This window comes from Triticum aestivum, chromosome 3D (assembly GCF_018294505.1).
Source record: "Triticum aestivum cultivar Chinese Spring chromosome 3D, IWGSC CS RefSeq v2.1, whole genome shotgun sequence".
In the NCBI taxonomy this organism is placed as follows: Eukaryota; Viridiplantae; Streptophyta; class Magnoliopsida; order Poales; family Poaceae; genus Triticum; species Triticum aestivum.
In genome coordinates, this window is record NC_057802.1 from 167091794 (window position 1) to 167109812 (window position 18019).

General features: G+C 42.4%; 1 protein-coding gene across 1 annotated transcript; it reads right to left on the minus strand.

Annotated features, from left to right (window-relative positions):
• Positions 1-10770: 10770 nt before the first annotated feature.
• LOC123078071 (FAD synthase) lies at positions 10771-17648 on the minus strand. The gene is made up of 16 exons (XM_044500460.1): positions 17352-17648; positions 16162-16207; positions 15893-16056; positions 15682-15799; positions 15459-15541; positions 15312-15371; positions 14779-15024; positions 14168-14264; positions 13943-13993; positions 13791-13871; positions 13393-13464; positions 13222-13284; positions 12663-12809; positions 11793-11850; positions 11627-11679; positions 10771-11181 (listed from the first exon to the last, which is right to left on the minus strand). The coding sequence occupies exons 1-16, from the start codon at positions 17450-17452 to the stop codon at positions 11098-11100; spliced, it is 1524 nt and encodes a 507-aa protein (XP_044356395.1). The 5' UTR covers positions 17453-17648; the 3' UTR covers positions 10771-11097.
• Between the last annotated feature and the right edge of the window lie 371 nt (positions 17649-18019).

An 18019-nucleotide genomic window follows, 5' to 3' on the forward strand; every position in this document is an offset into this window, starting at 1 on the left:
ACATAAGCATCACAGCCCCAAACTTTAAGAAACGACAACTTTTGGTTTCTTGCCAAACCAAAGTTCATAAGGTGTCGTCTCAACGGATTTAGATGGTGCCCTATTTAACGTGAATGCAGCTGTCTCTAATGCATAACCCCAAAACGATAGTGGTAAATCGGTAAGAGACATCATAGATTGCACCATATCTAATAAAGTACGGTTACGATGTTCGGACACACCATTACGCTGTGGTGTTCCAGGTGGCGTGAGTTGCGAAACTATTCCGCATTGTTTCAAATGAGGACCAAACTCGTAACTCAAATATTCTCCTCTACGATCAGATCGTAGAAACTTTATTTTCTTGTTACGATGATTTTCCACTTCACTCTGAAATTATATGAACTTTTCAAATGTTTCAGACTTATGTTTCATCAAATAGATATACCCATATCTGCTTAAATCATCTGTGAAGATGAGAAAATAACGATACCCGCCGCGAGCCTCAACATTCATCGGTCCACATACATCTGTATGTATGATTTCCAACAAATCTGTTGCTCGCTCCATAGTTCCGGAGAACGGTGTTTTAGTCATCTTGCCCATGAGGCATGGTTCGCAAGCATCAAGTGATTCATAATCAAGTGATTCCAAAATCCCATCAGCATGGAGTTTCTTCATGCGCTTTACACCAATATGACCTAAACGCCAATGCCACAAATGAGTTGCACTATCATTATTAACTTTGCATCTTTTGGCTTCAATATTATGAATATGTGCATCACTACGATCGAGATCCAACAAACCATTTTCGTTGGGTGTATGACCATAGAAGGTTTTATTCATGTAAATAGAACAACAATTATTCTCTAACTTAAATGAATAACCGTATTGCAATAAACATGATCAAATCATATTCATGCTCAACGCAAACACCAAATAACACTTATTTAGGTTCAACACTAATCCCGAAAATGTAGGGAGCGTGCGATGATGATCATATCAATCTTGGAACCACTTCCAACACACATCGTCACTTCACCCTTAACTAGTCTCTGTTCATTCTGCAACTCCCGTTTCGAGTTACTACTCTTAGCAACTGAACCAGTATCAAATGCCGAGGGGTTGCTATAAACACTAGTAAAGTACACATCAATAACATGTATATCCAATATACCTTTGTTCACTTTGCCATCCTTCTTATCCACCAAATACTTGGGGTAGTTCTGCATCCAGTGACCAGTCCCTTTGCAGTAGAAGCACTTAGTCTCAGGCTTAGGACCAGACTTAGGCTTCTTCACTTGAGCAGCAACTTGTTTGCCGTTCTTCTTGAAGTTCCCCTTCTTCCCTTTGCCCTTTTCTTGAAACTAGTGGTCTTGTCAACCATCAACACTTGATGCTTTTCTTGATTTCTACCTTTGTCGATTTCAGCATCACGAAGAGCTTGGGAATCGTCTCCGTTTATCCCTTGCATATTATAGTTCATCACGAAGTTCTAGTAACTTGGTGATAGTGACTAGAGAACTCTGTCAATCACTATCTTATCTGGAAGATTAACCCCCACTTGATTCAAGTGATTGTAGTATTCAGACATTCTGAGCACATGCTCACTAGCTGAGCAATTCTCCTCCATCTTGTAGGAAAAGTACTGTCAGAGGTCTCATACCTCTCGACACGGGCATGAGTATGAAATACAAATTTCAACTCTTGGAACATCTTATATGTTCCGTGGCGTTTCAAAAAACGCCTTTGAAGCCCCGATTCTAAGCCGTAAAGCATGGTGCACTAAACTATCAAGTAGTCATACCGAGCTTTTGTCAAAACGTTCATAACGTCTGCATCTGCTCCTGCAATAGGTCTGTCACCTAGCGGTGCATCAAGGACATAATTCTTCTGTGCAGAAATGAGGATAAACCTCAGATCACGGATCCAATCCGCATCATTGCTACTAACATCTTTCAACTTAGTTTTCTCTAGGAACATATCAAAAATAAAACAGGGAGCTAAATGCGAGCTATTGATCTACAACATAGATATGCTAATACTACCAGGACTAAGTTCATGATAAATTAAAGTTCAGTTAATCAAATTACTTAAGAACTCCACTTAGATAGACATCCCTCTAATCTTCTAAGTGATCACGTGATCCATATCAACTAAACCATGTCCGATCATCACGTGAGATGGAGTAGTTTCAATGGTGAACATCACTATGTTGATCATATCTACTATATGATTCACGCTCGACCTTTCGGTCTCAGTGTTCCGAGGCCATATCTGTTATATGCTAGGCTCGTCAAGTTTAACCTGAGTATTCCGCGTGTGCAACTGTTTTGCACCCGTTGTGTTTGAACGTAGAGCCTATCACACCCGATCATCACGTGGTGTCTCAGCACGAAGAACTTTCGCAATGGTGCATACTCAGGGAGAACACTTATACCTTGATAATTTAGTGAGAGATCATCTTATAATGCTACCGTCAATCAAAGCAAGATAAGATGCATAAAAGATAAACATCACGTGCAATCAATATAAGTGATATGATATGGCCATCATCATCTTGTGCTTGTGATCTCCATCTCCGAAGCACCGTCATGATCACCATCGTCACCGGCGCGACACCTTGATCTCCATCATAGCATCGTTGTCGTCTCGCCAACTTATGCTTCTATGACTATCGCTACCGCTTAGTGATAAAGTAAAGCATTACAGAGCGTTTGCATTGCATACAATAAAGCGACAACCATATGGCTCCTGCCAGTTGCCGATAACTCGGTTACAAAACATGATCATCTCATACAATAAAATATAGCATCATGCCTTGACCATATCACATCACAACATGCCCTGCAAAAACAAGTTAGACGTCCTCTACTTTGTTGTTGCAAGTTTTACGTGGCTGCTACGGGCTGAGCAAGAACCGTTCTTACCTACGCATCAAAACCACAACGATAGTTTGTCAAGTTGGTGCTGTTTTAACCTTCGGAAGGACCGGGCGTAGCCACACTCGGTTCAACTAAAGTTGAAGAAACTGACAACCGCTAGTCACCTTTGTGCATAGCACGGCGGTAAAACTAGTCTCGCGTAAGCGTACGCGTAATGTCGGTCCGGGCCGCTTCATCCAACAATACCGCCGAACCAAAGTATGACATGTTGGTAAGCAGTATGACTTGTATCACCCACAACTCACTTGTGTTCTACTCGTGCATATAACATCTACGCATAAAACCAGGCTCAGATGCCACTGTAGGGGAACGTAGTAATTTCAAAAAAATTCCTACGCACACGCAAGATCATGGTGATGCATAGCAACGAGAGGGGAGAGTGTGTCCACGTACCCTTGTAGACCGAAAGCGGAAGCGTTAGCACAACGTGGTTGATGTAGTCGTACATCTTCACGATCCGACCGATCAAGTACCGAACGCACGGCACCTCCGAGTTCAGCACACGTTCAACTCGATGACGTCCCTCGAACTCCGATCCAGCCGAGCTTTGAGGGAGAGTTCCGTCAGCACGACGGCGTGGTGACGATGATGATGTTCTACCGACGCAGGGCTTCGCCTAAGCACCGCTACGATATGACTGAGGTGGATTATGGTGGAGGGGGGCACCGCACATGGCTAAGAGATCCAAGGGATCAATTGTTGTGTCTCCAAGGGGTGCCCCCCTCCTCGTATATAAAGGAGTGGAGGAGGGGGAGGGCCGGCCCTCTCTATGGCGCGCCCTAGGAGGAGTCCTACTTCCACTGGGAGTAGGATTCCCCCCCTTCCAAGTAGTAGGAGTAGGAGTCAAGGAAAGGGGAGAGAGAAGAGAAGGAAGGAGGGGGCGCAGCCCCTCCCCCTAGTACAATTCGGACTAGGCCTTGGGGGGGCGCGCAGCCTCTCCTGTCTCTTTCCCCTAAAGCCCAATAAGGCCCATATACTCCCCGGTGAATTCCCGTAACTCTCCGGTACTCCGAAAAATACCCGAACCACTCGGAACCTTTCCAATGTCCGAATATAGTCGTCCAATATATCGATATTTACGTCTTGACCATTTTGAGACTCCTCGTCATGTCCCTGATCTCATCCGGGACTCCCAGCTACCTTCGGTACATCAAAACACATAAACTCATAATATAATCGTCATCGAACTTTAAGTATGCGGACCCTACAGGTTCGAGAACAATGTAGACATGACCGAGACACGTCTCCGGTCAATAACCAATAGCGGAACCTGGATGCTCATATTGGCTCCCACATATTCTACGAAGATCTTTATCGGTCAAACCGCATAACAACATACGTTGTTTCCTTTGTCATCGGTATGTTACTTGCCCGAGATTCGATCGTCGGTATCTCAATACCTAGTTCAATCTCGTTACTAGCAAGTCTCTTTACTCGTTCTGTAATACATCATCCCGCAACTAACTCATTAGTTGCAATGCTTGCAAGGCTTATAGTGATGTGCATTACCGAGTGGGCCCAGAGATACCTCTCCGACAATCGGAGTGACAAATCCTAATCTCGAAATACGCCAACCCAACAAGTACCTTTGGAGACACCTGTAGAGCACCTTTATAATCACCCAGTTACGTTGTGACGTTTGGTAGCACACAAAGTGTTCCTCCGGTAAACGGGAGTTGCATAATCTCATAGTCATAAGAACATGTATAAGTCATGAAGAAAGCAATAGCAACATACTAAACGATCGAGTGCTAAGCTAACGGAATGGGTCAAGTCAATCACATCATTCTCCTAATGATGTGATCCCGTTAATCAAATGACAACTCATGTCTATGGCTAGGAAACATAACCATCTTTGATCAACGAGCTAGTCAAGTAGAGGCATACTAGTGACACTCTGTTTGTCTATGTATTCACACATGTATCATGTTTCCGGTTAATACAATTCTAGCATGAATAATAAACATTTATCATGAAATAAGGAAATAAATAATAACTTTATTATTGCCTCTAGGGCATATTTCCTTCACTGCGTGCCTGCGTTTGTCCTCCCGGGGATGAGGTACGCCGCGGTGCATTCATGCATGCTTCACCCCTTCCGACCCATCTCGAACGGCACCACACTGTAGTACGAGTCAGTCATGACGAGACCGGCAACGCCTCCGCGTGCGGGCAGTACGCTTTCAAGATCCAAGATCCAGTTGTAGTTTACCGCAGGCGCCATCACCCAGCGCTCTCCGTCAACAAGAGCACGGACAACAGCACGTACACTAGGCCGATGTGATGTTCATCCTTCAAGGTTAGCTGCAGGATTATCCGGCAAAAACCAGTCATGTACTCACGGGCTACTTCCATCTAAAGGACAGACTGTTGTTTGCGGGCCGTGTGCTATTAGCTCTCTCTCTCTCTCTCTCTCTCTCTCTCTCTCTCTCTCCTTTTGCTCTTTGATGTATTTCTTTGATACGTGTTTCATGCATACAACTGTCGTGCTACTCTGTTTGACTTCTTCGGTTTGAAGTATGAGAGAAATCAAATTCCTATGTACAGTGAGCCTTCCAATTTGCATAAATTATTTATGCATCTTTTGATGTACTTGAGGTGCAGGAATGTACAAGCAAGTTTGATAATGCACAGAGAAGTACTCCCTCCATAAACTAATATAAGAGTGTTTAGATCACTGAAGTGTGGATATAATACTAATTTATTGTTTAAGGGTTCAGCTTTTGCGGTATCATGAATTTTCACTATTTTGATGATGTGGTGACCGCATGAGGCACAATGGTATTTATTTTTTATTAGGATTTTTTTGAAGGAATGAAAACAGAGATGCAAAGAATGTTTCTGCACATATTTTTTGGAAGATAATTTAGGCTACCTATCCTCATCTTATGAGCATGGAATGTATGATTGAACTAAGCGGACATAATTACAAATAGTTTGGTGCTCCTTTTCTCTGCATTTTTGTGGCTCTCTATTGTACTAAGCTAACATACACAGCTCTGTTAAGCTACTTTAGGACATGAGAAGATACATCTTTCAAATTTCATGCCAGACTTGATTCTTGTGCGTCAGTAATTCAATTTATTTTCTTAACTGAGCTGCTTACATAATGGTGAAAGGGTGCATTAATTTATGTTCCACATTTTATTTTATCCATGCAAAACTCCATGTATTATTACAATTTGAGAGGTTTTTCTCTATCATCAATTCGCAAACTTAAGTGAAAAAATTATATTGATTCCAGTTTGAGTTGAAGATCCGATCTCTGTATTGAGAAGCTCCCACGAGGTTGACCTTAGATGGTTGTCTTGAAATAGTCCTTAGTAATTACCTTTGTGTTCTGTCCCATTAAACAAACCAAGTAAGCATATCTATTTGCATGCCACTGCAAACCAAAAAGAGATGATGTCAAACTAGAAACCAATCAACAGTCAAATTTTTTAACACATGAGTCTTCCTTTTATCACGTATGTAATTTCAACATAAAGTATTAACAAAGTTTTGTATAATTTCATCATCGACACAAATCCGGCAAGCGAGCGAACATGGATGCTATGAATTATTGAAGAATAAAAAATTTATCATGCAATATCAATACGTATTTCCTTTATCTACAATGAATTGATTCTTTTTGTGCAAAAATGATTTTATTTATGAAAGATTTCAGCATTTGTACCAATATGATTTTTATGCATATATTGCAACATAAAAATTAAAGTTGAATAAGCAACAATTGAATAATTAATCAAATAGTTAACAGTTAAAGTTTAATATAACTGTATGCAGACTTTATCACATAATGTATCAACAGGCGCGGCGTGCTGTATACAATGCCAATAAGTAGACCTTATTAGTAATCTATCAGCGTGTACCCTTCCGTTCATCAGTATGTATCATACATAGCTGCAATATAAATGTCCCATTTTTCATCTTCTTTTACTGGACCCATCGTATATATTCTTTTTGGGTTCTAGCCATGGACGATTCCATCGTTACAAATATAACAATGCCCTTTACGATCCGTATAAATACAACGTAACAATGGGCGCGCGGGCTATGCTAGTAACAATAATTTCATCAATCCAGAACATCAAATTATTACATAATTCATCAGATCCATGACATCAAATGCAGCATAAATACAACAATGTTCATCACGCAATACAATAAAGTTCATCCACAATACAATAAAACATAGAGGTGAAACTAGGGGTGTTGGTTCCCATGTCATGCCCATCATTCATGCATGGCATCTTTTTGAAGATCATTATACGTATCGGACTCTCTAATGTCACGGCACACCTGAATAAAGCATTTGATTCATGACAACTCCATCATACTACATCTTCATGCACAACCAAAAAAGCGATAAGTTAACAAAATTTACATTGTATAAATTTTGTCAAACACCTTGTGCGCGAGGAGGATAAAACCAGACGGCTGCTCATCGGAGCCTAGATGGTAGCCGCATCGGTGGTGAAATGCCTAGGAGAGCCTCCTTGATGCATGTCGGGCGAGTGTTGCTTGAAAATCCGGCGGCACCGAGCCGGCGACGTCGACCGAAGTAGCGGCAGCTTGGCTCGATCGCGAGGGCAGTACAGCTGCCCGCGAAGCTCCGACGGCCACTAATCCAACTCCAAAAGGACAGAGGCGAGCTGCGTGGGCCATCATAGGGCAGCGACACTCCAGTCAACAGCTAAATCGGTCAAAAATCGACATGGCAACGGATCCCAGATCGGCGGGACGGTGGGGCGGCAGATCTCAAATCGGTGGTACGACGGGGATTGCGACAACCGTCCATAGTGACGGGGTCTGATAGAGGCAAAGGTGTCCCGATGTTTTGATGAGATAGCAATCGTTTTCTATGGGAGTCGACTTTGACAATCCGACTACGAACATGCAAAGACGTTGCGCCTTAGCAATCGCTAAACCAACTTTCGAGGGGTTATTGACCACGCCGGAGCACGATCAACCTGACCACGAGGGTCTATTTCCTGCGAGCAAACGAAGAAGAAGCAAGAAATTGAGATTGCAATCTGGATATTGTGAATAAAAGAGGAAAGCTTTATTAATGAAGGTGGGGTTCTATGACGCCTTTGTCTGGTCGTTGAACACAAACGAAGTACGCGAAGTTGCAGCTATGACGAACTTTTAATCTAAACAAAACCCAAGGAAAAGGCTACTAGATGGATCTACTTATATAGGAGCAATGGGTGGCGGCCAAGGAGGTGGGAGGACGTCCCAAGACAGCCTAAAACCAACCCTAGGTCGTACAAGGCTCATGGACCCAAGTGGAGGTGATGCAACACCTTTGGACTTGTTGTTTGACTCGGATTCTGCTGCAGCGTCAGATTGTTTCGTCCATATCTCAACGCTCCGGACGAATTTAAAGGTGAATCCAATTGAGTTAGAAAGAGGACGAAATCTACTTTCCAACAAAAAAAAGAATCACCCAATTCGGAGTCTGTATGAAAAAGTTGTTGGCGTTTTGAGTCAGGTATGTCTGTGCAGTCCGAATCTGAATCCAGAACGTGAGAGACTTGGACTCTATCTTCTCTTGGCCCAAAAGTGACGTGAGAGGACTTTTTGAACAGAACTTTAACTTCTCCTTTTCCCCTATCTTCATATGTGAATTGTACAAATGTCCCATACACCTGCAATTAGACAAAACACAAAAGTGTGTGAAGTATTTTTGTTCTGGATAACATAAATAGAATATTGAATAGTTTGCACTAGAAATCACCTGACAAATATGCATGTATGCAATATTTTTGGTTGTATCCAAGGTAGTCATGTCCTCATCAGGATCGTGCAGCAAGGTCGCGTCGGAAGGAGGAAGAGCGGCGGCCATGGCCTTCCTGGCTGAAATCGTCACCAATGGTGGTGGGGTGAAAAATCAACATCCGAGCCCATAGTTCAAGTATTCACTGTATTTTCCAGGTCAAAAATTGGTAGGTCAAGGTTAGAGCATCTCTCGCAGACCCCTTAAAAACGGGGCTGCCCGTAAAAATCCCGCGACTATACGGGTTTGGCTTGTTTTTTGGGCCAGACCAGAGTCTCTATAGTCGCCCGGCCCATAATTTTTTTAACAGTGACCCACAAACCGCCCTTCCCCCTCTGTGCGCGGGGTATATGTAAGGGTTTGCGGCTGAAATACGGGTCGAAACCCTATCCGCGCGCCACCGCAATTCCCAATCCCCACTCTCCATTTCTCGCCGCTGGCAACTTCAATTCCCCCTCTCCCTTCTCGATGTGGCGCTGAATGTGGTCGGCGGGCCACGGCGCCGGAGGTGGCGACGACCCCGAGCGGAGGCGGTGTGTCACCACCGACGCCGCGAGGAAAAGGAGCGCCTGTAGGTACAACAACAACGGGCTCTCGCCGCCGCCGTCGCTCCTTCGCCGCGAGACGGAGGAGTATGACCGCAGGCAGCTCCTCTGCCGGTGCCTCGAGCTCGCGGATGCCGCTCATCCCGGTCAAAAGAGAGTCGGAGGAGCTCCCGCCGCTCCGCACGGCGAAGAGGGAGCCGGAACAGCGGGGCGTCATCGGGCCGGAGGATTACCCCCCCTCTCCCCGACGGAGGCGGACGTCATGGAGGTTGCCATCGTCGTGCGCTCTGCGCGAGAGGAGGAGGAGGCGGAGCAGCACCGTCGACGGGACGCCGACATCGACAGAATCTTCCTCGAGCAGGGGATCGCGGCGGCGCAGGAGTTTGTGGCCGACATGAAAGAGTGGCGCCTCGTAGCCAAGAAGCAGGACGAGGTCTACGTCGACCTCGTCTCCAACCACGAGGACTGAGCTCCTCCGCCGCCGCAGCAATCCCCCTGGCTCCGGTGAGCCCAAGTTTGTAATTAGGGTTACGGGGACGCCTGCTCCCCCAAATATTAGTTATAAAAATTCTACTTTGTATGACTTTTTAAGATGATCAAGTGCTAGTAGTTCTATTGAATTTAATTTCTTGCGTGAATGTGTGATTTGAAATTTTGCTGGTTCATATTCGGTTGTTGTTCTGCCGTGGCTATTTTCAGTCTGTATCCAAAGACAGCCGCGAACTGTAAACACGCTATAAGGGTCCGTCGTATAAAGGGTCTGTTAGAGATGCTCTTACGTTGCTAGTAATTCCAAACAAATTTGAGCAGTCAAGTTCTTTATTTTAGCCATGTACTCCCTCTGTTCCTAAATATAAGTCTTTCTAGAGATTCCAACAAGTGACTATATACGGAGCAAAATGAGTGAATCTACACTCTAAAACATGTCTACATACATCCGTATGTTGTAGTCCATTTGAAATGTCTAGAAAGACTTATACTCCCTCCGTTCCACAATACATGCCTTCCATTTGTCAAAATATAAATGTATCTGGACATGTTTTAGTATATAGATACATCCATTTTTGGACAAATGGAAGTCAAGTATTTTAGAACGGAGGGAGTATTTAGGAACGGAGGGAGTATTTCTTATTCATACCGTACATATTTATTTATTTTAGCAATGTACTTTTTTATTTTAGTTGTACGATGGCGCTGACACAATCATAGAACAAGTACTCCCTCCATTTCAAAATATAGTGCGCCCGCGCTTCCCGAAGTCCAACTTTGACCATAAATTTAGTGACTACGGCGGGAGAAAAAATTATATAATTGAAAACTTATTTTGAATACGAATTCACTAGTATAACTTTTGCTCCCGCCACAATCGGTCTTGTTTGTTAAATTTCTGGTCAAAGCTGAAGCACGGGGATAGAGGAAGCACTATATTTTGGAACGGAGGGAGTAATTAACGGGCTGACAGATTAAAAAATAAATCAGAAACGTCAGCAAATCAAGCATGGCAGACACTTGGATCAAATAAGAAAGGGAAGCTGTGCTATAATCAACTTCAATTAATTTTCCGCAAATAACAGAGTTTCTTAGCCCAGTCAAAATAGCCCCATGCAAAGCTACCGTCGTTAAGTTGTTACTAGCCGAAGCCCTCAGCATCTGCACTTGTCAATTCATTTCTAAATGGATAGTAATACAAAATGTGTATGTTTCCTAAATAATTTCTGGGGCTTCAGAGTGGTAGCGGGTGGTTTAGGGCATCTGAGCACCACAATGCACAGTTAGATCTGCACAATTTCAGAACTTCGAGCAGAAAGAATGTGGGAGAAGTATGAGGTGTGTGGACTTTGACAGCCTATTTGGAGCTGTCAACTTGGGAAAATAGTCCTTCAAAGCTGCCTGACAGCTTCGCCGCAGCCCCTTCTACCCTTTGATAATCCTGACATTAAGAAAAAAAAGATTCTGTCAGAAATACTACGACATCGTCAAGCATACTATCATCAGTCCTATGTCAAAGCCCCTATGATAATCGTGACATTAAGAAAAAAAATTCTGTAAGAAAACTACGACATAGTCAAGCATACTATCATCAGTCCTGTGTCAAGCCATCCGTTTGGGATGCTAGAGCAGTCAATAGCATAGTTCCGTGACATAATCAGTTCTCCCCATACACACTTGGTTGGAGATTACAGATTGTTTTTCTTTGCAAGAATATTAAGGGATGTAATAATATACATTATCAGCTCCTATTGTTATTTCCTACACAAGAGCCCATATAACAGAGTACCAATTTTTCCAACTAGCATGCGGCTAGAATTTTAAATAACATTTATGAATGCTTGGTGGAAGAGGAAGGACTCTGCTGCAAAGAATAATACTGATACCTTTCCAATAAGACTCACAACCAACGGCCCCTTTCTCGAAATCCGATGAGAACCTGCATATCCAAAACGTCAATCAACAATAATCAAAACGTAAAGATAAATGAACTATTTTCCTTGCTGATTAACTAGATAATTAAACTAGAGCCTCCTATTACAGGCATCATACCTATGTACACATCAGAAAACTCCAAGCATAGCTTTGCAACCACCGGAGCAATTTTGACCTGAACAAGCATTCCACAAACCCGAATTAGATAAAGACTGAAATATTTCTTTATAACATTTAAGCCTCAAAGTTCACTTTTGATAAATGACAAGAAAACTGAATACTGAACACAAATGTAAGTATCCTACTGTAACCACCATGACGGCACCACTGGAACTGTAGAGTCAATCCCCGGTGTAAGGGTAAAACATAGTATAAAGTTGAGACACTTATTTTGGGACGGAGGGAGTACATAATAATAAGTTAAGCAGAACGCAATGGAAGTCATGAACATAATGTTTCGTCAAATATAAATTGTTGAAATAAAGTGATTATTACTAAAGACATGCAGTTTTCTACATAAAGGTCTATGTGGACACAAAGTTAGTTTGCAATCATAAATATCAGTAGAGCACTTGTAGAATACTCTCTGAGTTTGTAACAGTAAATACATGGCAATTTGAACATAGGTACAGCTTCCAACATGCAACTTTGATGGGTCTTCCCATTCTCATACGTTAGTAAACGATTATAAAATTATTATAGTAAAAAGGGCAGCCTGGTGCATGTAGCTCCCGCTTTACCACTGCGCCGAGGCTCCCCTTCTTATAAAATTACTGCAATGTAAAAATATGTTTCATGGCAAACCTAATAATATTATTTCACTTGACCCACCTGTATGTTTTACATATGCTACGAGTCAAAGTTACAGAAGTCGATGCACGCTTTCTAGGGCATCGATATATTTACAAATTGACATAGTAGTTTTCAATAACAGATTTAGAATTCACAACAAAAAAGAACATATTTAGAGAAGACAAAGATGCATACATCTGGGAGTAAAGTGCTGAGATGTTTTGATACAAAAGGTTTCGTCCTCAGTAAACCACTCTCTTGGGTATCCAGAAGACAATTCCACTCCATGTCCAGTTCATCCACATTAGTTGCAGAAAGAATGATCACATTCTTGCATTTGATCTGCATAGGAAGTTATCTTTGAGTCAAATGAAAAAAGGGAGTGTGTGCTAGCATGTTTTAAAACGCAATCTGAGCACTCCTTGCAAGTCTAGGCATTTTCAGATCAATGCTAATTGAACGCCAGACTTTACGTTCAGTAAAAATGATTAATATTTTAGACAGAAAGTATGTCTTGTTTCCCCAGATAATTGCCTTTCACCATTTGGTTTGAATATCATTTTCTCCACTCTTTTGTCCAATGTGTTCTCTCATGAAATGTTGACGAAACCAAACCTTGTGGCAAAAGGGAAATGAGGTTTTGAACCACATATGATAGTTCTGCAGAATCTAGATCTCTATGAAAGGCAAAAAAAGAGGCACCAAATATTTCAGTATTGATCCAAAAGAAATGCACCAAGAAAACAGAACATACCAGTGGCAACGGGAGCATCTTGTGATGTAATAATTCGGTAATACCTTCTGGCAACAAAGCCATCTGAAGAGAAGTGGAAATGAGTTAAATTATGAACTGCAGTTTGTACTTTTCCCAGAATAATCATACACATGCATATATATTCAATAGATCTAATTAAATCCAGATTACCTCATTTCGATCACCAATGTAACTGTTCCCTATGAGTTGACTAAGATGCTCCTCAAACTCTTCATCAGGAGCCTCCATAAATGAAAAGCAAACGTTAGTTGATGCAAGGAAATGGCATTTTATCAAGGGAGATTCATGAAACAGCCATTGGCATATAACAACAATTCATGGATATGCAGTTTTTACATTTGATGGTGCTGGGACAAAATGATTTCTTGCTATAGTAATAGTGCAACCCTATCAGTCAACACACAATATTTTCTTAGCTAAATAACAAGAAAAATGCAGAAATCACACCCAAGTGCAAGAACAGCAGGAATTTATACACACAAAACAATCAAGCATGAATTAATAGTATAAGAAGTCATTTAGCAGCACGGAAATGTTAGTGAACGCACCAGGCGAACTCCAAATGCTTTTGCAACACCAGCCAATGAAACATCTGAATGTAGAGGCCCAAGTCCCCCAAAAATAAATACCTGTACAATATCAATCACATCACATGCCAAACTTGAAAAGGCCTAAAATGCAAAAGCCTACAGAAACTAACCACGTCATCAGTAGATTTACATTGTTCGACTTCCTCGGCAACAGAATCAATCTGCAATGCAATCACTTATGTGTCCATTAGATTTAAATGCAAAGAAACATGACAAAGTCGGAGCTTAATAGTACACTTGGTAACAATACTGCAGCAATCTATATGTGGACAATTGAGCTACCATATAAAAGATGTAGGACATACGGCTACGCAGATCCATGATATACAACTTACTTCATTGTGAACAACCGTGACTTGAGAAACTCGCCAGCCAATTTCATGAAGCTTCTTGCACAAGGCTGCGCCAAATTTATCCTCAACTGTGCCAAACCTGAATCACAAAAATGAATGAATGTCTATTTAGTGTATAAAAACAATGACAGTATCCACAAAAAAATGCCCAAGTCTAGTCATCAATCAAGGATAATCAATGAAATTTACGAAACTGTGCCAAAACTGAAACAGGAACACACTTCTAACAGTAATAAATAAGCCTTGTATCAAATATACTTCGGATTAATTATGGGATAACTGGTTGCACTTGTATTGAGTTAAATGATCAAGCCGCATTCTCTTAAGGCAGACAAATGGGCTACCACCCTTTCCTGATTCTTTTATTACTATACAATAATTTGTTTTGTATCAAGTGGCTTCGGAAGTATAACAACACTAGTGTCAAAAACGCTCTTATATTATGGGACGGAGTGAGTAGCATTTATCTAAAAGGCAAGGCAAAGAAGAAAAGGAATTTGCAAAGATTTCACATAAACTTCAATGATCATAAAACTGACCAGGATGAAGCAAATGCAAGACTAAACATCATGTAAGTATCAGAGATTACTCACAATATTTCATCACCAACTACAATAACTGAAGCCGAACGTGAGATCATTTGCTCTCCCTCAGCATTGTTCATGCCATTGCTTGCAACAGAATTAGTTTCCGTTTTGTTGCTAGTCTTCTTCGCTCTCCCAGCTCTTTCAAGTCTTCCATCTGATAACATGTATGCCGGTCTAAAGCTGTTCCCAGTAGATGAATCACTAAGAAGTGCATTTGGAACAGTATCATATATGCTCCCAATGGATGTATACCTGCAATGAGGGCAAGCACACAAAAACTTAATACAAATCAGGAAGTTCAAATTAGATCTCAAGAGTACTTTGCAACGGCTTAAAATTTAAGGTGGCGTTACACAGTGAGCTGAAGTGCAGAAACATAAGTAGCAAATTGCTCATCAAAAGGTAGACCAAGTACTTTCCTTTTAGAGATTTGTGTTAGAACAGCAGTGCAAAAAACTACATTTTGGACTATAGACTACACATGATGAAACATAAGAGCAAATATACAATTGAAGGTCCGAAAATGGAAAAGAACCCACCCCTCATCATAAAGGCTGCAGTATTTGACCTTACAGGTTAAGAGGAAAGACCAAACATCCCTGCCACAGAAAAACAATGCTCCTTACATTTGGATTAGCAGTCTACGGAACGCAAGCTTGAATTATTTACATGATCAGGAGAAAAACCTGTATGACCAATCCAAGATAGGATTCACCCTCATAAAAGGAGGCCAGCCAGGCGAACTAGGAGAGAATTGTTCTTGACCGACCTATATTTTCAAACTGAATTATTAATAGGTGCGTAGATACCAATAAGTGTAAGAATTCTGAATGGAGATGGGCACAAGTACTGTATATAATAGGTTTGCGGAGACTCGAAGAATAATTGAACAAGGTACAACAGAATTACCGCATTTGGATCTCCGATTCTAGTGCCAATGAAAATGGCTTTAGTTGACTTCTCTTTCAATAGGCCTTCTAGACCAGATTTGAAATCTGACCGGATAGTTTCCAGTGGCAAACCATAACTAGCATAGAGGAGAAAAAATAGAATGAAATATCCTTCATTTCACTTCTCAAGAATAGCAAAAAGAATGAAACAAATCCTAGTGGGTTCTTACGTTGAGACTGTTTCATAAGTGAATGAGTTGATTTCAGGGAAAGCACAAGGGGTCTCGAAATAGATGGTACGCAGCGGACAGTTTTGAACAGTATTGATTTGAGCTTCGTCCCCACAACTTGTTTTGTGAAGATAGTATCCTGCCCGTATTAAATGCAAGAGTACCTATTGATACAAAACACTGATATCTTGTCAAAACTTACAAACAGATGTTAATTATCACTATGGCATACAAAAAAAAGATGAAGAGAAGAGAATATAAGGTATTACGGTTGAATCCTTCCCGCCATTAAAGCTGAAGGCAATCTCCCCAAACCTGCAAAGTGAAATTACTGGCAAATGAGAGACTTCAACTTGAACAGTATCCAATATCCATAACGAGTCTTGGTACTCAATCCCCAGATTAACACCCAAGCATCCAGCGACAGGGCAAACAAAACGTTTTTAAAAACCACAAGGAGAACAGAAAAGCTTCAGACTATCAATATACATTTTGAGAACAGGCTTTACAAGTGGTTTGAACATAGTGTAATAGTGTGTCCATACTGGTTAGATCAGGCCCTTTCATCATGAAAAAAAAACTGGATTACAGTGACATGCATGATATATCATGGGTGTTTATGCTCCTTAAGGATTTAACTGATTTGATTTCCCTTTCCTCGTGAAAGAAACATGATTACAGTGACCCTTAGCAACTTGAGTGATAACTGGAGAATCATCGGAAACCTCTAAATACTTTACTCCTTTGATCTGCCATAAGAACAACAAACCACAACCTTACCGAACTGTTAAAGCGAGCAATCTACTAGTTTCCATTGTTTCAGGGTACAGGTTGTTAACTCATCCGCATAAACCACTGGTCTAAACTTCTAACCGAACCGACAAACGAGAGTTATGATAGGCGAATCCAGCACCAATTACTTCAGATTAACGACTAAACAATGCTATTCTGCCAGCAAATCTAAATTATCTGGATCGCCTCAAAGTTGAAAATCACAGCATATTTTCGGATGCAAAAGCAGAGATGAAACCCATTACTGACTGATGCAACCACCTCTCTACTAGATAAAACTGCGTTTGCGGCAGGGGGAAATACATGTGCGCACAGAGACAGATAGCACATTGGAGGTAAACAGCCGCAAGATCTAACCAGTGTGTCCCAACTCAATCTTCCTGCGGACTACGGAGTAGGAACCAATCCATCCGCCGATGCCTACACCTCCAGCTACCGGGTCCCCATCTTCCCGCTTGATCGGTCAACAAAACCGGGCTGCATCCCCGCCGCCACCCGCGATCGTCAAATGAGTCAAACCCGATCGCGCGGGCCGACGCTCGCGGCGAGCAATCGCATGCCAGATTCTTCGGTTCCCAGTGAATAACCACGGAACTAAAACAGCAGCACTAAGCCAATCCGATGAATCCCCAGCTCGAGAGTGAAATGGAGGGGCGGAGCGGCGTACGGGTAGAGCGCGAAGGCTCGCTGGACGACGTAGACGGCGTTGTCGTACTTGGTGCGCAGCCGGGCGTCGCTGCTCGCCCGGACCGCCGCGTCGATCTCCATCCCCGGTGAGGCGACTTGGGGCGGAAGAAGAAGAGATTGGGAGGAGAGCAGTTGTGGACTTGGGAGGAGGCGTGACTCGTCGGCGTTGGACGAGGGAGGAGGGATGGGAAGCGAGGGAGGCCTCGTGTGGATATTTCATTCGGGTGCTGTTTCCTGCAAGTATTTTACTCCAACCACCGGGACGAAATATCTTATCTCTCTCTCTCTCTCTCTCTCTCTCTCTCTCTCTGCTTCTCTTTCTTCCGTTATGCTCGCGCGTCGTGCGTGGACGGCTGGATGCGGCGTGAAGCTGACATGGCTTGTCGTGCTATGGCCTCCCTTGTGGGTGGACAAAGGGAAGAGGCCCTCCACTCGCTTTGGGTTGACCGCATAAAGCTCAATGAGCCCGTCCGAAACAAAATTTCCTCGTCTATTGGGGGTTTTTAGAATTTTGGGCGGTATTTGAATAGGCTGGACGAGATTAGGCAGTGCCAATAGATGACTTGGCACTAGGCCCCGCGGCAGAAAGATCCCCATTCCCAAATTCTCCCGCGGCGGTGATGAATCCTAGGCCCCGCGCCGCACACC